This window comes from Acinonyx jubatus, chromosome B4 (genome assembly GCF_027475565.1).
Source record: "Acinonyx jubatus isolate Ajub_Pintada_27869175 chromosome B4, VMU_Ajub_asm_v1.0, whole genome shotgun sequence".
NCBI lineage: Eukaryota > Metazoa > Chordata > Mammalia > Carnivora > Felidae > Acinonyx > Acinonyx jubatus.
Genome location: NC_069387.1, coordinates 124,972,263 through 124,994,263, shown reverse-complemented (window position 1 = coordinate 124,994,263; position 22,001 = coordinate 124,972,263). Strand labels below are relative to the sequence as shown.

The window sequence follows — 22,001 nt, the reverse complement described above, 5'->3', positions numbered from 1 at the left end:
ATGCTTCTGCAAACAGTTTTGTTTGAAGAAAGGGTGTAACTAAAAAATAATTAAAAAAAAAAAAAAGTGCAACAATCTGATGACCCTGAATAGGTTCTCTATCATTCTGAAATTGCCAAGTAATGTTGTGAAGCTGTTCTGAATATTTTATCCCATTATCTTTCTGTAATAAAAGTCAAGATTGCCATATAATTTATACTTAATTTTTTTTAATCTGGTACAGAACATTATCAGTGAACAACCTTCATCCTAGAGGGAAATTCAGAGGGGGGGGAGGTCAGTAGTCAACTATTTCCAAAGCCAACCTGGTCATACAGTGACCTCTGGGCCCTACCACCCCTGGAGCTTTAGATATATCTACCGAAAGGCCACCGTGTGTGTTCCTCACCATGGCACTCAGAACACACTAGAGATAAGCACCCCCAACAAGATGACATCTGCAGTTTTAAAAAACAAAAACCAAACAAGCCCCAGAAGTGAGATTACAAATCAATCACATGAATGGCAGCCGGCTGTCGGTGGGCCAGCCCCTACTGGGTCTTAAGGGAAATCTGTCACCGGGGCCACCTCGCCCTGGCAAGATGGGATTAGGTCCTGGCAGCGGGCCAACTGGATCAAAACGTGGTCTGAGTGGAGGGAACTGGCCGGGTGTCTCCCCAGGCCCAGGGATGAGTGAGTTGATCGGGTCCCCGACATAAGGAAGGGTTAGTCTTTCATCATATTCACCACCAATAATTCCCGGAGGAAGGAGCGAGCTGGGAGGAAAAGGCCTGGGGTGCAAGGGGTTGGGGTAGAATGGGAGGGGGTGGGGCGACGATGGAATGAACATCACATGCCGCCCTCTCTGAGCTTCTTTTCTTTGTTTGTACCTCTTCCTGTACAGCTGTAGAAACACAAGAACAAGATATGGTAAGCGATCTGGATGTTTCCCCAAAGTTCCAATTTGCTTCCACTGCTTTATCTACACTTTCCTCTTCCCACACTATGGAGCAAAGACACCAGTGCACACAACAGAAATTTTACCAGTTTCCATCTGCACGACTAAGGCAGTAGCTCTGAACACAATGCCGAATGAACTGTACTCTTTAACCACAGTGCAACTGAACAACTGTGCCAATTCAGGGAAATACTCAATCCAAAGGAAGGATAACTGAGTGGAATGTGCTTTCAAGGCTGCAATCGACAGCTCTTGAGCTAATATGCAATTTTAGGCCCACCTTTCTTGAAAGTGGAAAATTTAAATATCTGTTGAGAAAATCAGGCCACATAATATAAAGTTAAGGTACTGGGGGGAAGGGGAGCAGCATTTAAATTCACTTCTTCACCTGAATCATGTTCCTAAAGGATCTCAATCTAAACAGCAACAAAAAATAGAAGCCCATTTCAGAGGACAGAACATCTTCCTAAGGAACAATGCTGTTCACTCAGGACACATTTGAGGACCCTTCTCTAGTCCACCCCGTTTCTCAGTCCTGTCAATGTCTTTTAGAGTAGGCGTCTGTACGTAAAACAAGCATGCACTGTTCCAACTAGCTGGACAGCTGAAGACCACTCTCTCACAAAAACTCAGCTTAAAAATTGTTTTGCAACAGACGAAGAAAGAATGTTTTATATTAAGTAAAGTCAAAAAACAATCGCTGTGTAATAAGACTTCTTTTCCTGTGTAATCACACAAGAAAATAAGGACTGAGTCTAAGATGAAAGTTAAAAATATTTTCACTTACTGAAAATTAGCAATAAATTTAATAAAAGCAAATTTCATTACATCATAACAAAAATGATAATATGGCCTTAATGTATTAATTCACTAGTTGCTTCGGCGCTAATACTAACATTAGCCTTGATATTTAAAAATACCTACTTCTTTCCAATCTGTGTCTCGAACTCTCGCAGTACCATCTACAAAGAAAAAACAAAAAATAAGAATTTAAAATGCTCCATTCATCCAGGTTAAACAGCAATCTTGCTTCTGACCTAAGGAAACTGAAGCTTACACATGACGCACACGCAGGAACAGGAATCCTTTGTTCACAACACGCTGCATCCCTTTTAACCCTCCTGCACCGACGCAGACCTCTCTTGCTGGCAGAAGGCAGCTGCTGCCGTTCTGTGCTCGTGGGGACCCCAATTGGTGACGCCCTCAGGAATATGGAGGACCGGGTGGCCGCTATCTCTTCCTCAACTGCCCCACGCTGCACTGCGCCTCCTCCACCAGTCTCAGCTGAGAGTGACAGCTCCTTCTAACCTCAAATCTCTGCGACACTGGGTGACCATCTCTTTGTATCGCAGCCCATTGTTACTGGAGGTAAAGCTGACTTGAAGTTCTCTTATTTGGGTTGTTTTCTCCCAACTTTCATCAGTATGACTGCAACAACTAAGTATTTTTTAATATACTCATTTACTTGAAATACATGAAATGAGGAAAGAGAAACCTCTTCAACTTAAATCTAAAGAAGGGGCGCCTGGGTGGCTCAGTCGGTTAAGCGTCCGACTTCGGCTCAGGTCACGATCTCACGGTATGTGAGTTCGAGCCCCACGTCGGGCTCTGTGCTGACTGCTCAGAGCCTGGAGCCTGTTGCGGATTCTGTGTCTCCCTCTCTCTCTGACCCTCCCCCATTCATGCTCTGTCTCTCTCTGTCTCAAAAATAAATAAAAACGTTAAAAAAAAAAAATTTTTAAAACCTAAGAAGAGTTGAGATAAAAGAGATATCTTCCCTAGAAGCTATTATATGGGCATGGAAGGAAGATTTTATAAAAGCTCCGGGCCTACGACGTTACATCCATAGGGAGATTCGTTATAAGATCTGAACAGCTTACAGATGAGCTTGTGGACCATAATCTGGAAATGAGAGACTGACTGTATTTTAAATCCAAATTTGAGTATGTAAGTAAAAAGGTTTTTATGCCTATTTTTATCATAGCCTGTTTTTTGGTTCGTTCTTCTATATACTTTGGTCATTTTGTCTTTTCATTTCGACTATAATTTTTTTTTTAATTTGAGATGACAGTTGCTGCCTCCTAGAACAAAATAACATTTGAACTCTGCAGAGGCATAGAGGAATCAAGGAGGAATATGAAAGACCAGATCATTCACTGCTTCTATCTGAGGTTTTAAAGGAAAAAAGTCTTTAACAATCCTAATGACTCTACTTAATATTCTTATAAAAAAAAAAACAACGAAGGGGATCTACCAAGATTTTTACAGTTCCCAAGATGTTATACATAGCACATCAATGTGAACACATTGATGTGAACCACAGTGTTTTTTCACAATGCAATGCAGTATATACTTATATATACATATACCGAAATAGAAGTTTACTCCTATTTTGTAAAAAAAATACTGATTTTTTTTTAATGACCCAATATATTGATTTCATGACCCACTCTAGGGTCAAACCAGTTTAAAAAACAAAACAAAACACTGATACACAGAAAAGAAATTCTACAGTCGGGCACTAGGCTTCTATCCGGAAATCTTGATACAAAAGGCAAAGTGCTTGTACATTTGGGGTAACTTCTCTCCATCCCCAAGTCCCACTGCCATCACTGCTGCAACAATCACCAGGTCATCATAAATGTGACTATACAGAAATAAAGCTTCCCCAGCAATTTACCACAGGGTAGCAAGCAGGGCGCTCCTAACTGGTACACTGGTCACAGCCATGGACGTTGTTTAGAAATACACCAGACTGCAGAGTCAGATATGGAGGATGGTCTAAGAGAGCAAATAAACCTGAAGTTTTTCTATTCTGAACTATTCTCAGTCTACTGGGATATTTGCATTATACAACACACAGAAATGAACGCGAAGTTTTCGGGATATAGGCACAAGTATATGAGGCTTAGCATCTCCTTCCAAAAAGGCTGTAAGTTATGATTACTTGAAACTCTTAAACAGACAAAGAGCCTACAACTAAAAACTTTTGGCAAGCTGAGTAATTCAGACCTCAGTAAGAACGAGTCCTTTTCCTGTTAACGTGTCACTGTGGCAGTTACCTCGAAAATCCCGCAGATATAAACACCTCCACAGCAGTTGGTCATTTGAAGCAATAAAGAGATCACGACAAACTGCAGACAAAGACAGAACAGAACGAACATCCAAAAGTCGGAAGATCCGCAGCTTCAGCTCCAACGGCAGGACCACCAACCCGAATACATCCGGTAGGTTCAGCGCTATAAAGGAAAAGAGAACAGGTAGTGAGTAAAGAACATCTGGCTTTCCCCACATATTTAACGGAAGTTACCAACTTGTTCCTAAGTAACAAATTAGATGGTAGTTTCAATTACCCAAGTATGCATCACCTACAACAAAATTTTAACCCCAGGTTGGCTATATTGCTCTACTACTAAGTCCCTTATTCCCTCTATGTTTTAGGGGAAAGACAAATACTTTTTCATACAAACCAATGAATCGCTATGACAACTTCCAAATATTAGCCAATGGCCTTTGTTTCGAGCAGTATTCGATGAATGCAACAAACACTTCTGTATTCAATTACAGAAAATGGATGCTTTGTTGGCTTTTAAAACTGGTTCCCAATACTGCTACTTATTAGCTGTGTGCCTTTGGACACTTGGATTACTTAACTACCATTCAATTTCCTTACCTGTAAAATGGGTTAGGAGTACTACCTAATTCATGCAGTTGAAAATTAAGTGTGTGAATATATACAGAGTGCTTAGAACAATGCCTGGCACATAACAAGCACTCAACTGTTCACAATTACTATTCTCTGAGGTCTAGCAGGCTGAAAAAAAAGGGAGGTAGATAAATATCAGAGGCAAGCCAAGAAGGAAAAATAATAACATATAATCAAATGAGATTTATTAGCTCCTTTAAATATCTGTGATACTAATCTCCACTAGCTAAGACCATCAAAATCCAATAAAGCATTTTAAAATTCACATATTTCCCTTCCATCACCAGCACATGAAGAAGAAAACTATGGTGACAGCAGCCTAGGCACATGCAATTGGACACTTAAAATACAAGATCCCTACATACAAATGGCAAATAAAAGCCACATATCTATATGTATAAACCTGAAGTTCTTCTCCAGCTAAGGGATTGTGGTAGATGAGGATTCTCATTTTCTAGCTTATAATTACGCTTCCCCTGATGGCCACACTGCCATCAGGCTTGGCCATTTTGTTGTGTCCAATAAAATGTGAGTGGATGTAGCGTATCATTTCTGAGCAAAAAAGCTGTAAGAACCACCGTGTGGCTTGGTCACTGGGCCTTCTTTTCCCTCTGCTCCAAGGAGAGCATGTCCTGAAGAAGGACTATTCCTTCAGCCAAAACTCACTCCCCCACACACACAGCATGCATATGAATGAGAAATAAGTGCTTTAAGTCATTGAGATTTTAACATATTTATTACACCACAAATAAGAGCCAACATAACAATTCTGAATGAAATATACACCTCACTGAATTAGTTTCATCATCTATAAAATGAGGATGAAATCCCCTTCAAAGTTGTTAGCACTAAATAAAAATCCATGTAAATATCCAAAGGAGTTAGCATAGAACCCCAAGAAATAATGTTAAAAAAAAAACAAACTGAGACCTAATTTACAGACTATACGTTACTTACATATTTGTCAAACACCTATTATGGACCAGACCCTATGTTAGGCCATGAGAATACAAAAGTGGCTAAGACATAGTCCCTGCTTCCAAGGTATCTAAAACCTTAGGAGGTGGAAAGAATGCATATCAACACTTATGATACACTGGAAGAAGAGTTACAACAAAGACATGCCCAAAATGTTGTCGAAATACACACAGGAAGTAAATAACACTTGAGGAATTAACATTAAAGCTTAGTTTTAAAAGAACATAACTTCACTAGGGGAAAAGAGGCAAGAGTCATATGTCAGGGTCACAAGCATAAGACATAAACTTTTACTATTCTTTCCAGCCATCTGACCTGTGATCATTTATCGTCTCTCACCTTGTCGGGTAAAAGCCAGAAGAGGATACACCAGCTGGTCTTTGAAGAGACGAGAGAGCTTCTGAAGATCTTTGTAGATCTTGGCCACATTTTCCCCTACAGTATTTTTTTTTAATGAAAAATCAGAACAAAATCAAGTGGCAAAACTTGAAATGGTAACCTTTACTTCTGCCAAACAAATCAAAGTTGTAAATTTTCATAAGTAATTCTTATATAGACAGATGTGAACCAAAGTCTCTAGTAGAAGTACCATATGCTGTGTGGCTCTGAAAACTCAATCTTAGATGTAAAGATAAAAATCTCATGATTTCAAATTAATAGAGCTGTACCCAACCTATATAATTCACAGACTACAGTTATAGTAGGAAAAACTGGTGAGAGAGCTGTACACACAGCATGATTTACTGAGCACCTGCCCAAAGTGTCCAGCACTGGGGGTACAGTGGGGAACCACTCTCCGGATCCCAGCGGAAGTAGAACAGTATTTGTCACATGACGACCAAGTGTCACCAAGTGTATTAAACATTCTTCAAAGCTTTCTTTCACATCAATGGTTCTCCCTAAGAGAGACATACTCTGACCCCCATTTTAAAAACAGGACAAGATAATGGAAGCCCATCCAAAGCTTCACAGTAAGTGGCAGGGCAGGGTACAAACCTAAGTCTGGCTTCAACGCACTCACTTTAGCCACTAAACTGCTGCTCAGAGTGTGGCTCACAGATCACCAGAACTGACATCATTTGGGAACTGCTCGGAAATACTGAATCTCAGGCCCTACCACAGACCTACTTAATCAGAACCTGCAATTTCATAAGATCCCCTGATGATTCACTTGCACAGTGCAGCATGGGAAGCACTGCCAAATACGACCTCAAGTTCCCACTGCAATTCCGCCGTACTGTGACCAGGTGTATGACCTTGAACCCTCGGATCCGCACCTGTTTGCTCACCTATATCAAGGGGATACATACCACCCTGCACCAAAGAATGGTTAACGTAAAGCACCACACACAGTGCCTATGCCCCATTCTGTAACTAGGTACTCGGCTGAGAAACAAAACACTATCACCTGACTGATAAACAAGAAAAGATATGCAGCTAAACTTTAAATCCTTGTCACATGAACTACAATCTTGACTTGAAGTCAAATGTCAAGATATCTAAAAAGTCAATTTGGATAAGGCTTTTCAGTGTGAAAAATGATTTTTTTTAACAAGTTTTTTCTTTCAGTTATCTATTACAAAAGTAATCAGAAACTTACAAGTATAAAGACAAATAAAAACAAATATGCATTTAAATAAGTATATACTAGGTACTCTACTATAAAAGCCACCGTATAAAGTAACTAAAATTACTTGTCAAATGGGCAGCATAACCCTACCCAACATAAAAATACTGTATTAAAAATATTTAATACAGCCCATAAACTTACTGTAATAGAACATTATGAACTTTCTTCTTCCTTTCACTTCCCTTCTCTTTATTTAACAAAAACCACATAAAGAATACAAATCTGGGGGCGCCTGAGTGGCTCAGTCGGTTAAGCGTCCGACTTCAGCTCAGGTCATGGTCTCACAGTTCATGGGTTCATGCCCCTCACTGGGCTCTGTGCTGACAACTTGGAGCCTGGGGCCTGCTTCATATTCTGTGTCTCCCTCCCTCTCTCTGCCCCTCCCTCACTCATGCTCTGTCACTCAAAAATAAATAAAGGTTAAAAAAAAATAAAAAAGAATACGAATCTAAACTACATTCCCATAAGTTATTTTTAAAAAATAGTCTGAGGAGTCAAATCTATTCCAATTCTAGATTCCACCATTTATTAGCTCTGTGACTTTGAAGTACTTTAACCTCCTCTAGACTTGTCTCCTAATCTGTAAAATGGGCATAAATAACCTCCACTACTGTGGAGTGGAGTGTATTTCTAGGCCCCATAGCAAAGTACTCCCTAGTGTGGAGAGAAACAGTGTTGTGGCCAAGAATTTCAAGTTTTCCTGTTCCCAATGGTGAGACATCTTTACACATTTATCAGTCTAGTTCATGCTCCTCAACAGGGGCAGTGCCACCCACAATGGAACAAAAACTGGTTCTCGGAAGGCAGAAACAAAACAAACCCTAGCTACACCATTGGTTTGTGACCCTCCAAAGGGCCACAGTACACAAATGAAAATACACTATATATCTATGGTATTAAAATTTCATGGAAGAGAATGGAAGGGGGACAGATTTTCTACAAAGGTTCCTCAAGGGATGAATAAGAAAACGAAGGTTAAGAAACACTGGTGTAGTATGATGTTAAATGTCCAGAGATCATTATAAATATGTATCCAGATGTCCCCATTTCCCATCAGTTTTGGTTCAAGGACGTTCACAGAACTCAGCCTGATCTGCCCGGGAAACTAACAAGAGTCAGTCTCTAGGCCTTCAAAGCAAAGACCTAGCTCTAGGTAGCCTTCCCTTAAAGACACCACTGCCAATGCCACCACCCATGACACCACATTTAGATTTTAAAACCCTCCTAAGTTACTAGAAAGATGAAATGGAATAGCATCTGTCAAGGCACGTGTCCAGCACAAAACAAGTGCTTAGAGATGTGAGTTCTCTCTCCACCCATCTCCTCTCCTTCAACCACCTACCTGCTTCTCATACTTTGAATTTAACTAACAAAATAAAAAGGATAACTTGTCTTTGCATCTATTAGTAATCTTACAGAATACAAGCAAAACTATGCCTAGAATGTAAACTTTTGGTAAATCTGATCAAACAGCAACCAAATCTATGTTGGTTTAAACTAACATTCTGAGTAGTTTTTCCTCCAATAATCTTCAATAATGAAGTTGCACTGTATGGTTTCCACAAAATGCAGATCCTCTCCATACTGATTAAATACGAGAAAAATCCAAAGATTAATTCATAAATTATGAAGCATCAACATCACAAGTAATGAATTACATACTAGTGTCGTTCCATAATGGCAGCATAAATATAATTCAGCATTCCAAGAGGAAAGCAGGAAAGAAACAGATACTCTGCAACACTGTCTTAAATTTGCTTTAATCTCATTCAGAAATTTTCAGTCACTCAAACATTATCATTTAGTTTTGTTAAAGCAAACCTCTCAAAGCTTCATCCCAAAAGTTCAACCATACTTATGTTACCTGGTTCTGTTTTGCAAATAAATGACTCTGGCAGCAGCTGCAATCTGTTCACACTTCTGAGCTCACTGTTAATCTTTAGTGTAGCTGTAAATAAGCAAAAGAGAGACAAATCATTTTTGTCAGTTCCTCAATTGCCTTCATTATCTAGCATGGGCTTGCACTTCCCTGTCCCAACATACGAAGGACACACTATACAAACTGCTCTACACTCATTTCCTTCCCTCACAACAAAGTCCAAAGTGGAAACCTGCCATCACATCAAGTAAAATCACTCTAAAACAAACACCTCTAAAAACTAGAGTATGCACTTCTATATAAAATCCAGTAGGTATTACCAACAACAGCTTATTACTCATTGAAAGATATGCAGCAAGGTTAATAGGAGACAGTTAAACATAATAAAACCATTATTTCCAACAAGGTCACCAAAAACTCCATTTATTTTTTTTATTTAATCCTTGGCAATGAGTTTTGCCTTGTTTACTAAAAGAATCCTGCTAGTTTTCACAACATCATCTCTTTCTAGACCCAAAGGACCAATATTCTTGACATCACCAGAAGGTTCCATTTTAATCATATATACAAAGGCTCACTTCATCTCATGCCATGAAAGAGCCAGTGACGTGCTCATACACATGTGCGCTGAGCAGGAGGTCTTGGGCGAAGGAAAAGACTTAAAGACACACTGCTCCTTTTCAAAGAACCAAGCCTGGAATGGCTGGCTGCCACACAAGTCTGCAAGTAGCTGATCTGCCAGGAGCAATAAAAGAACAAAATACCAGAAACTCTGATATCTTTGAGACATTTAACAGCCATTCTCTTTATGTTATATATCTTGAAACTAGTAAATAGAGATTATCACATGCGTTGTTAAAGTGCTTTTGTAAGAAACAGAGGCAAAAATGAAGTTGGTAGCTTCAACCTCGCACATTAGGATGTGACGGGGCAGGACGCCTGCAAGGAGGCAGAAACTGCTGGCTCTCTGTGTAAGAACACCCAACTGAAAGGTGTGCTTGCTAACTGTGATGAGTCGCTGAAGACACGTGGCTAGTCCACCTGCCATCAGACACATTCTGACCGGCACAGAATACCACCAATACTGGTAAAGCTGAGATTTGAGACTTTTACGGAACATCGCAAGGAATCTAGTGACTAAAAGGAAATACCACAAATTACATCACAGGGGACATGGAACCACCTTTCACTTCAAGGATCATGACCATGTATGCCAGTGGTTTTCAAAGTAAATTTCTGCAGAACAAACATGTTTCAAACAAACTCTCAGAAGGGACCTTGATAACGCAACAGAAGAACATGGTGCCGCTCAAGGTGCACGCGGCAATACACGTTCCGTGAAGCCTCCTCACTCATCCATCCTGGCGGAACCAGTGCCACAGAGCACAGGAAACCACGAGGCATCAAAGCAACTGCCTTTGCTACACAAAAGGTGAGCTGCACTGAAAAACCAAAAATGCAGCCATTGCAACCCCACCATGCTGTCTTAGCTAGCTGAAGGATAAAGAAATCAAAAATCAGAACAGAACAGAAAGATTCTAGTCATTCAAATGGCTCTCTAGAACACGTGATTATGAGACTATTCCATAGACCACTGGTAGATGTACGGACCTCTGGGTGGCCTCTGACTAAAATGAAATACAAACAAATACAGGCACTGCTATCCCTGTGAAACTGCCAATATGAAAGAGAACTAGAAAAAGAAACTAGTCAGAGTGACTTTCCTGCAGGTCGAGGGATCAAGCACACACATACTAAAGCAGTGCTTAGCAGTGTTTCTATGCATTACTGTTCAGAGACGCCAAATGGGATAAAAAGTGACCCCAGCTCAATCTCACCTCTTACCATCTCTCAGTTCGAGATCTCTGTTAAAAAAAATAAACATAAAAAAGTCACCCACAGGCACAAAGTGCTCGAATATAATAGATCATCTCACTTCAAAGATCACAACACTCCCCGCAGCAATAATATCCCAAGGTTAAGACAGCTGAAGGCTACAGCTGCCCGGGGAGAGACGGCTGCCAGCCTAAACATCTACCCACACATTCTACAACCTTTCAGGCTCGGGGTATCAGCGGCCTAGAGACTCAACAAAGTTGAGAAAGATGCAACTGTATCACGAGAGCCAATCACTGAAGCAGCTATAGTCTGGAAACATGTCAGTGTTGGTAAACCAACAGCCCTCCATTACCATTTATGACAATTAGGTTTCCCAAAGGCACACAGGTGAGAGCAGCAGAGCCGCCCTCGCAGAGAGGGTGTGTATACTGCAGCTTGTACACACCGCCCGACCTCCAGTTCTCTGGCATGGACATGGCTTTGGCCTCAGGCCCCTGGGGAATGAAAGGAAAGAGAAACAAATAATGAAGAGAAGTGCTACTCTCAAAAAGGATTAAAAATCCAACAGGCCCCTAACTTGTCTGGAAATCAGCATTCCGTACAGTCCCCTTAATAAAATCTGTCACATCATTACTACAGCTAGTAATAAAATTTTGATAGAAAAACGTTTAAATGTATTCTCCTCCATCAAAATGTTCAAATGGATAAAGTCACATCAGAGACAGGGATTGTTTCTCGCCTCAAAGACTTACTTCTCTGCCTAGCAAAGCAGTATCATTATTGAAAACTATACCTCAAATAGCAGTGCATTTGTGAAGCCTTTAAAAAAAAAACTCCCGTTTGTCATTCCCTTTTATCCCCTAACATTCTGTTCTTATTTCTATTGTTACACACTTCTATTGTAATACATTATAATTTTCTTTTTATCTACTTCTCTCCCCCACTTATGGACTCCTTAGGGACAAGGACTTGTCCCAATATCTTTATATCCTAATTCCTGGCCCAGATCATGGCATGCTGCGGGTATTCAATGATCACTGCATTGCTCTACATCTTTGTTACTTATAATGTGGCCCACAGACCAGCACCATTACTATTGTGTAGAAGTATCCAGAATCTCAGGCTTTACCCTAGACTTACTAAATCAGAATCTGCATTTTAGGAAGATCCACAGGTATTCTTAGGCAAAGGTTTGAGAAACTCTAATTGTTCCTCTCCAGGACTCTCTGGCATCCCGTATACATATACGTCTCTCCTAGAATTTAACCAATATACTGATGGTTCATAGACTGTCTCTCTCCCCCACTCCTGGACTAGAAGCAACCTGAGAGCAGGGACAAAGCACCGTACCTGTCAGTGGTAGATACTTACCAAACAGAGAATGAATGAATGAATGAAGGGAATAATGTCCCTCTTCCTAACTGAATCTTTACTAGATTACTGACAATTCAAAGCCATTAACATAAAAAATAATCCAGTGAGCCATCCCTCTAGACATGCCTGCCCCACACTCTTGACCACAGTTCATTTCATATTATCATAATCTTTTTACCATAATTGCCACCACTTCTATAATACAAACTGACAAAACTGACAACAGAAATGAAGGAAAAAAGAGAGGGAACGTTTATTGACCACCTACTGTATACCCATCACTGCATTCAGCACTTTACATTTAACACTCAACTGCATTTAATATAGAGATCTAGAGTTCCACAACACCCTAGTGATGTTTGTTAGTACACCCCCATCCCCAATGGGAGGCTGAAACCCCAACACGATGTATTCTGTTTGTAGCCTTACCTGAGGTATGTAACCTGACTCCAGCATGAGCAGATGTATTGACACTATCAGGGCATCACTGGGACTGGAACAGTCGGCTGAGTGATACAGGACCTCTAATGAATGTGGCACTTGCCCCTCCACCGACTCACTGCAGAGCATCGGTTCTGAGGGACAGACACCTGTGCCCTCTTCCATAGCCACAACATCTTGAACTGACTCAGTTTCAAAAGTCTGGCTAGGCCCCGACTGAAAAAGATAACAAATCAATGAATTCGTTAAATAGACTTTTATTTTTACAGTTTATTGTGTATCCTGAAGTGAACTCAGATTAGTGCCCAAAGCCAAAGCATGTTATTAGCTTCAGAAATGGGACACATTTTAAGTGAGCCCTCCTAAATAAATGAGCTGGCAATCTATTCCCCCATCCTGAATTCCTTATCTCCGTTCATCCTGGCCAGTATGCCAAAAACCGGAAATCAACCTAGCCTCCTCCCTCTACCTCACTAAACTCTACTTTCGTCGTGATCAAAGTTCCACTGAATCTATGTCCAAAATACCTCTAAAATCTGCCCCTACTACTCCAGTGGTACTTTAGACTCATTTACCTCTTGACATCCAGCAATAGCTTCCCCAAGGATCCCTGACTCCGTTTTGTCTTCCAAGACACCCACTGCTGCAAGAGTTTCCGACAATTAAGAATCCAATTATGGGAGGGCCTGGGTGGCTCAGTCGGTTAACCATCTGACTCTTGGTTTCAGCTCAGGTTATATATGATCTCACAGTTTGTGGGATCAAGCCCCATGTCGGGCTCTGTGCTGTGAGCAGAGAGCCTGCTTGGGATTTTCTCCCTCCCAATCTCTCTGCACCCCCAAACCCTGCTTACATGGGCTCCCTCTCAAAACACATACATACATTATCTTTTTTAAAAATCCAATTATGTCCCATAACCAAGCTTAAAACTTGCCAGTATTTCCCCAGTGCAGATCGCAGCATTCCCCTAAATTGTGCCTTGGGATGTGACCCTAGATGTCCTCAGGAAAAAAGAGGTCTACAATCAATTCAGTTTGGAAAATACTACATGCTATAGCCACCGAACCTCACCCTCCACATTCACAAAATACATCGTGGCATTACAGAGCTCTGAGAAGTCCAACAATAATAATGTGTGTGTAATATTTAGCCAAGAAACACTACTCTCCTTCCTTAGTACCCAGCATCCTCAGAACACTTATAATCTAAGGGAAGAAGTGTTTCATAGAGGACATGCTGTGAGATGCAGGCCTAGAAAATGAAGTCCCAACTCCTAAACGCCTTAGCATACAAGGTCCTTCATCACTTCATCAGATCCCTGACTCTCAAGCCCACTTCCTGCCAGCCCCTTCCTCTCCACGCCAGTGTTCTCCACCTCTGCAAAAGAGGCAGTACAGACAGACTACCACCTTGACTTGCAAAGGCCTTGACTACTGCACTTTCCTGATTTCACACCTATATCCTACCACGACTGCAAGCTTAGAAAGGAACAGAGTAGGGATGCCTGGGTGGCTCAGTCGGTTAAGCATCCAACTTCAGCTCAGGTCATGATCTCACAGTCCGTGGGTTCGAGCCCCGTATTGTGCTCTGTGCTGACAGCTCGGAGCCTGGAGTCTGCTTCAGGCACTCAGATTCTGGGTCTCCCTCTCTCTGCCCCTCCCCTGCTCACACTCTGTCTCTTTCTCAAAAATAAATTATTAAAAAAAAAAAAAAAAAGGAACAGACTACGTGTCACACACTTTTCTAATCCCAGTACAGTACCTGGCACACAGCAGGTGCTCAACAAATGCTTGTTGAACCAATGCTTAAGAACAGTATCTTAAAATTTCATAATTTGGTTTTGTTTTCAGTGTCTTCTCATTTGTACCATAAAAAAGTCTATAAAACAGTAAAGTCAGATGATGTTGCCTTTTCATACATGCTGTAACTGACTCAGATTAAGTAACACAATCAAGGTTACCAGCTAATAAAAACCTGAAATGAACCAAGATCTCCAGACTCACAGTTCAGGCTTTCAGACACAATACACTGCTTCAATAAGACTATGTTACTTGTATTAATTTTGCTCAGAAAGTTTGTCTCCTAAGCATGTGCTCAACTCTTAATGCAAAACACATGTTTCTTCAAGATCATCGTTCCATTAAAGAAAGGGCAGAGGAAATTAAAATTACATAGAATAAATGAAAGGATGGAAAAATATAAGAAAGCAAGAGGCAGTTCCTCCAGAATCCCTGAGGACATAGCCCTTATTGGCTTATGAAAAAGATCCAAATTCACGTGTTAAAACCTAGAGGCCAATGACAATTCATACTACCAAAAAAAAGGAGGCTCCATAATACTTCTAGGCAAACAGAAACTACTTATTAAAACCACTTATCACCAAAATTATGAAGCCTATAAGCGCTTTGCATCTTACTTATCTACTATACCTAACTTTGGGCCATTTGCTACTATTGACGGTTGTGTGGGAGAGAATCTATGTGGAGAAAATATTTTTTAAAAGAGTTACTCTAAACTGATAAAGCCATGGGAGGAAGGTATCAGAACTCCCTGGTGAGCTTATCAAACCCAACTCCCACTCCATAACAACCATTAACATTCTGAGCCATTCTGATAGGATATGAAATATCTGTGATATTCTTCATACATGTGGAAATCAGGAGGAAAATGCTCAGCACCACCTCTTTATTTTTTTAATGTTTATTTATTTTTGAAGGAGAGAGAGACAGAGTATGAGCAGGGGTGGGGCAGAGAGAGAGGGAGACACAGAATCCAAAGCAGGATCCAGGCTCTGAGCTGTCAGCACAGAGCCCAATGCAGGGCTCAAACTCACAAGCTGTGAGATCATGACCTAAGCCGAAGTCAGACGCTTAACCAACTGAGCCACCCAGGCACCCCACAACACCACCTCTTTAAATAAATCATTTGTCATGTCATATACAAATGATGGCAATAGGTGATTAAAATGCACTTTAGGGCTAATATTAGAGTCTGATACCACATTATTCCCATTTCCCTTAAAGATTCAACAGGTACTAGAATTCTCAAATAAATGAAAATAAGAAAATTACACTTAATTTTCAAATTTTACAAGTAAAATTTTCCTATTGTTTCCAGTTTTACCCATCTATTTTCCTTTGTTGTTGTTGTTGTTGAAAGACAGGGCATGAGCAGGGGAGGGCAGAGAGAGATGGAAACACAGAATTTTAATAAGAATCTGAAGTAGGCTCCAGGCTCCTCAACATGGGGCTCGAACCCACAAACCGCGAGATCATGACCTGAGCTGAAGTTGAGGCTTAACCGACTGAGCCACCCAAGCACCTGTCTATCTTCCTTTTCTAATACATCATTCTACATTTAATGAGCAGATCATACTGTTTCAAGTACTTGAAGCACACTTAGGAGATTTCAAGCTTACTTACTTCAAGATTACAAGCTTAGTCACACTATACAAGTCTGAGAATACAAAACAACACGCGTTTAGAACTAGAATTACTAACTTGAAGCAATATTAATTTCTCAAAATTTTTCAAAAGGAAACTAGTAAAGTAAATATCACATATATTATGAAAAGTTCCATCTTACTGGACAATTTTATAAGTATACAGAAATAAAAGAAATGGACCCTTCCACCAGAATCTCTGAATGTGTCTAACAGCAAAGATGATTCAGAAATATAATTTAAATATGTAGCTAAGTATTCTTACTTATTCCCTAAATTACCTCCATGAGACAGAAACACAAAGATACATAATACTTCCTAAAAAAAAATCATAAAAATACTCTGAGCTTTATAAAGCCTTGTTAAAATTGCTTAATTTCTCTATATACTATTACTAAAAATCTCAACATATTACCAATCTATTAAAAAGCATTTCTTCTTAGTAACTGTCTATACTTATTGAGGTTACAGGCACAATGAATACTTATATTGATAAGTGTTTAAAGCCTGAAAAAAAACCAAAATAACAACTAAGCTTAAGTAGTAAGTATACACACAAAAAACAATTAACATGATTGCATATGTATTAGTATTAAAAAATTCAGTAATAAATTTCATCATTTGTGCCACACAAGAAATCAAAAGGCAGGGTAATCACTAAGGGGGTGTTTACAAGGCAATACAGATGATCGATAAAGAAATTAAAGATGATCATTGGGGCTGTGGCTGGCAGGGCCTTGGAAGATGGGCAGAGACAGGAGAGGTAGGAAAGGCCGTGCATTCCAGGCTGGGTGAATGGCAAGAGCAAAGACGTGAAGCAGTCACCAGTCTCTGTGTGTGTGTGTGTGTGTGTACGTGTGCAAACACATGAATGTGCTGGCTGGCACAGGGAAAATGATAAGGACTCTGATCTGACTGCAGGTGACAGTTTACTGAGGGAAGAACAGAAACTGGCCCTGAAAAGCCTTAAAGACTAGGGACAGCATTTTCTTCCTCTGTAGCATGACAGGGTTAGAAATATTTGGACTTTTTCAGCTCAAAAATTGTAAGCACTGGTGTATCAAGGACACACAGCTACTACAGAACAAGGGAACAACAAAGTCAAAACCGTGTCGGGAAAAGATGAACGCAGAAAATAGACTGAAGGACAGACACTGGAAGCCTGGAATGGAAAGGAAACACTGACAGGGCTTGTTAAGGGGCTGGATAGAAGTAGACAAAAATCATTCCAGGGTTTTAAGCTCAGGAAAACAGTGGTGCCACTGAGAGAAAGGGCAGCTGGTTTGGGAAGAGAACATTAGTTCGTATTTCCAAATTTATGTTGGCACAGAGTCTGAAGTAACAACGTTTAAAATCCAGGTATAAATGTCCTGCAAACAATTTGGAAATAACTGGACTCTATATAGCCTTAATGGGTGGAGCAGACCAGAGAAGCTAGGCTGGGAATCATGAGCTCAGAGGCAACAACAGGAGCCAAAGGACAAACCATCTGAAGGAGTGAGTGTCTGAACAAAATAAATAGGTAAACACTGGGCTCTTTGGATGGTCCAACCATTTAGCAGTTTAAAAATTTCTACAAGAACACGATCCGCAATCTACTAACAATAATTACCCTGATACAGAATTCAATCAAGGTGTTCAGTATCCTTTATCAATTACCCCTTTTCTCATCTTGATGTTAATACCTACCATATTTTCATCATTCCTGACATCAGTTTGGGCTGCCTGTCCTTGGAATGAATCACTTGGTTGTTCATCCTGTACGATGGACTGATTGGAGCTGGCGGCCAAAGAGGGTTGGTCATTATTCTGGAGTGAGGAATGCTCTGAATCTGTGGATGAAGGTAAGTTAGGTGCTGGAATGGCATCTTCAAGAATCAAACATATCAAGTCCCCAGAAACAATCCCATATGAAGCCAAGGTCTCTTCATCTCCAGTGAGGGCATCCTTGTTGTTCAATGTGATTGCAAACCGGGTATCAGAACTGCCAAGAAAGATGGATAAGGATAGTAAGAGCTACCTACCATTACCCATAGCTACCATTACCTTCAATACACTAGGAACATATATAAGATACATGGTATAGTCCTAGAAGAAATAAGTAACAAAAACAAACCAAAAATAAAAAGGAAGCCAAAGTTTTACAAAAAATATCAAAATTATTTGTTATCACCAAGTGCCTAAGTTATAGATTTCTAATGGCTACAATTCTAGCCTGGGTGATAGGATACAGTAACTCTCTATCATTAATCCATGTTTTCATCAATTCTAAGATACACACTTTACATCCTTTGTAATTTGGATATCTTTGAAACAGGGATGCTTCTTAAAACTCGTAACACATCACAGCTTAACTGACATTTGTTTTCCTTTAGTGTTACATAAAACAATACGCATCTTAAGAATGACAGTATCTGAGAGTCAAGGAAATACACTCTTTTGAAAATTATGAGGGGTGCTTGAGTGGCTCAGTCAGTCAAGCATCCAACTTTGGCTCAGATCATGATCTCGTAGTTTGTGGGCTCAAGTCCCGCAACGGGCTCTCTGCTGTCGGCACAGAGCCCGCTTCAGATCCTCTATTCCCCTCTCTCTGCACATCCTCTGCTTGCACTCTCTCAAAACTAAACATTTTAAAAATAAAAAAATTTAAAAATAAAATACAAACTATGTCACATGATTCCTCTGCTCAAAATCCTCCTCCAGTGACTTGTATCTGAACTTGGAATGGAATCTTTAACATGGCCTCCAAAGCCCAACATGTGACCCCCTACCCACTTCCCCTATCTCCTCCAGCCTCTCTTTACTGTTCCCTATTAACATAAGCTTTCCATCCCGTTTCTCAAAACAGATCAACCTCATTGCAACCTCTGGGCCTCTGCATTTACTCTTCCAGATCTTCAAAGGACTGACTCTCATCATTCTGTCTCAATTCAAATGCCATCTCTACAGAGATGCCTTCTGCCTAACCTCCACCACTCTATTCCATTTTATGTTTTATTTTTATTGTAACATCACTATGTGAAAATTCCATATTTATTGACCATCTCTCCTCCACCCCCACCACCAGAATTTAAGCTTCATAACATCAGGTATCTCATCTATCTAGTTCAAAACTGTATCTCCAGCTCTTGACAAATAAAAGTATTAATGGAATAAACGCAACCAATAAAGAGTAGTTGGGAAAATGAAAATGAAACTGAAATCGGGGTTTCCTAGTCAGTGTTCTTACAGGACAATCAGCTTATATCTGCTCCAAAATACTAGACCCACGTCTTAAATGAATATTCACAATCACAAAAAGATGAGTACAAATACATCCCTCCTGCTGATAAATACAAGGTCACCTTTCTTACTGATAACCTTTTATAGTAAGAATAGCACAAATCCAAAAACTCACTGCTAAACAAGCTAAGAGCTCAAATTAGCCCGAAGCAATGAACTCTCATCCCTTCACATCACAGACTACCTGATTTGAAAGAATAACCATCATTTCACCACAAAGTGTGAGGGGTAATTAACAAACCATTGCAGAACTTTTTACAAGACATTTATACTCAGCAATACTGACTTCATTAACTTTTTGAGAGGTTAACCAAGGATGAAGTTCTTTGAAAATCATGTTCTATTTATTCTTACAATGCTGCATTTTCACAAATGTTCACAATTCATTTTTCTTTCACAAGTACATTTTTTTCTTACCAATTAAAGTACCTTTGGTAGAGAAATTACTGAAGTTCTAGAACCTACTCCTGCTTATCAGAAAATAAGTAGCTGTGTTTCTGTTTTCAAAGAATGTTGAACATCTGCCAGATGCCCCAAAAAACACCATCCCGACTTCAGCAGAAAAAAAGAAACACACTTCAAATGAACTATGTTCTTACGGATCTTCTGTCACAGCAAAAGTGTTTTTTTTTTTAAATAGTATCTAATACAATGTTCATTCAAACATCTCCCTGTAGAAAAACTAAAGAACTGTGTCATTAATAAAAATGCTGGCCTTCCCCCCACCCCAACCTTTAGAAAAAGGGAAGAGCTATTTCTAAAGTAACATAGAGCTTTCCAGGGGAGGAATTAAAAACTGGTGTTCTGAAACTGAACAAATATTTAAATCCATCAGGAAAAGCCATCCTAGAAACACCAAGCCTTTTAAAGATATTTTATGGCAATCCCAGATCCACTTGCTCAGAGAAGACATTTTAAAAATAATAATGTCACAGGGACGATTTTAAAACTGCCTATTTATTGCAAAATGAACATACTTTCGGAAGAACAAATTTACCTTCACAAGCTGAAGCTTACATTCCTTCCAGTTAACCAGCCTCAACTGTAAAAACAAACCCAAAGGAGAAACTAACTTGGGATCTTAGATAAGTAGTCCTTTCAAGACGGTCTCTCCTAATTAAAATAATAATAATAAATATACACATATATATGAAAAATCTTTTAGAAAGAAGTTACTTTTGAAATTGTCTGGTGGGCTAATGATACCAGCATACAAAACGCTTAGGTTTTAACACCAATAACAGCAGGCTTGTCACTTAACATAATGTTCAAAAGTTATTATGTCAACACCCTCATTTTTAATTTGGAGAAAAACAGCCTTACTTTTAATATGGTGTTTTACCCTGAAAAATGAAAGGGTGAGAAGTTCATAATATGGCCTCATTTTACTGAATTCCCCCCAAATGAAAGTATGTAAGTCTTATAAAAAGGATCCACTTAATTAAGAGAAAGGTCGTCTTATGAACGATTCACCTAAAAAGCCCCAGCGAACACGTTTATTTTTTCTTAGCACACTCAAATTCCAAATCTGCTAGCTTAGCAAGGGAAAAGGACTACCCTTATTTCTGTCCCTCTACTCCCAGTTTACTGTCCCCAGAAAATTCTCCCTTGGAAGCAAAGCCATCTCATTCACAACCTCATAATAGCAAAATCCGATCCTTAATTTCTCAATGTCACTGTCCCCAAACTGCAAGCTCTCCAGGGACATTCCAAGGCCAACGTTTATCTTAGTTTTGGCAAAAACACAACATCTCGCCCAGGGAAGTAAAAGGAGATGACAAATGCCGACCGCCCGCAGTCTGTAAAACTCTGCAGAGGGCAAGCCAAAGTGCTCGCCGCGGCCCAGCACGTGAGCACTCAAAGCGGCCTCGAGGTTACCGCGGCCCCAGCAGCGGCCCGCTCACAGGTGGCCTCAACGGAGGGCCGGTTTCTAACTTCTAGAACTTTCCAGACTTTTCCCTTGGAATACTGCGACAGCTGGGGACGGTGAACTTAAATCCCAGAGAGCCTGGAGAGGTCTACCCCACACCAAACCCCTCATTTCCAATTTCACACTTTAAAAGGGCGCGAGAAGTCTGCGCCCCGGCACGTCCCCGGTTTCTTCTGCAGCAGAAGCGAAGCGAGGGCTCACCCTGCAGGGGAACGGAGCCCCCGGGACGCCGGGCCATGTCCTCCGCGAGCCGGGAGCCGGCGAGCTGCAGCCCCAGCGCCCGCGCCGCGCCCGGCCTGCGCGCGTCACAGTCCCGGACCCGCTACGCCCCGCTGTCGCCCGGCCTCACGTGACAGCCCGGGGCGGGCGCGCCCCCCCACCCCCCGCCTACCTGAAGCCCCACGACGGCAGCAGGGCCTGGCTGAGGTGCGCACGCAGCTGCCCCAGCGTCGGCTCCGCGTCTGGCATCTCCAATGGCCAGGTCCTCTTCTGCAGCCGGACCCGTAGCTTCATGGCGGCGGCGGTAGGGCCCGGAGGCCCGGACGCGGTGGCGGCGACGGTGA

The 22,001-nt window shown here is 40.8% G+C and overlaps 1 protein-coding gene across 2 annotated transcripts; it reads right to left on the bottom strand.

Annotated features, from left to right (window-relative positions):
* Positions 1-189: 189 nt before the first annotated feature.
* Positions 190-21,963, bottom strand: FBXO7 (F-box protein 7). 2 transcript variants are annotated; one of them, XM_027070902.2, is made up of 9 exons: positions 21,830-21,963; positions 17,916-18,210; positions 12,773-13,000; positions 11,322-11,463; positions 9,116-9,199; positions 5,961-6,056; positions 4,000-4,176; positions 1,862-1,899; positions 190-883 (listed from the first exon to the last, which is right to left on the bottom strand). In XM_027070902.2, exons 1-9 carry the CDS (start codon positions 21,949-21,951, stop codon positions 494-496), a joined length of 1,572 nt encoding a protein of 523 aa, XP_026926703.2. In that variant the 5' UTR covers positions 21,952-21,963; the 3' UTR covers positions 190-493. The 2 variants fall into 2 exon arrangements, with proteins under 2 accessions (XP_026926703.2, XP_014924326.1); XM_015068840.3 differs by lacking the exon at positions 21,830-21,963 and adding an exon at positions 21,640-21,793 and having other exon boundaries at positions 17,916-18,058.
* Between the last annotated feature and the right edge of the window lie 38 nt (positions 21,964-22,001).

What these genes read in the sequence shown, in the direction of transcription:
- FBXO7 (XM_027070902.2), bottom strand. Translation starts at nt 21,951, where the DNA reads ATGAAGCTACGGGTCCGGCTGCAGAAGAGGACCTGGCCATTGGAGATG. An exon ending in AAACCTAATTGTCATAAATG is followed by an intron (nt 9,200 to 11,321) that starts GTAATGGAGGGC and finishes GCTTATTTACAG; the next exon opens with CTACACTAAAGATTAACAGT. An exon ending in TCTGGCTTTTACCCGACAAG is followed by an intron (nt 4,177 to 5,960) that starts GTGAGAGACGAT and finishes TTTCCTTTATAG; the next exon opens with CGCTGAACCTACCGGATGTA.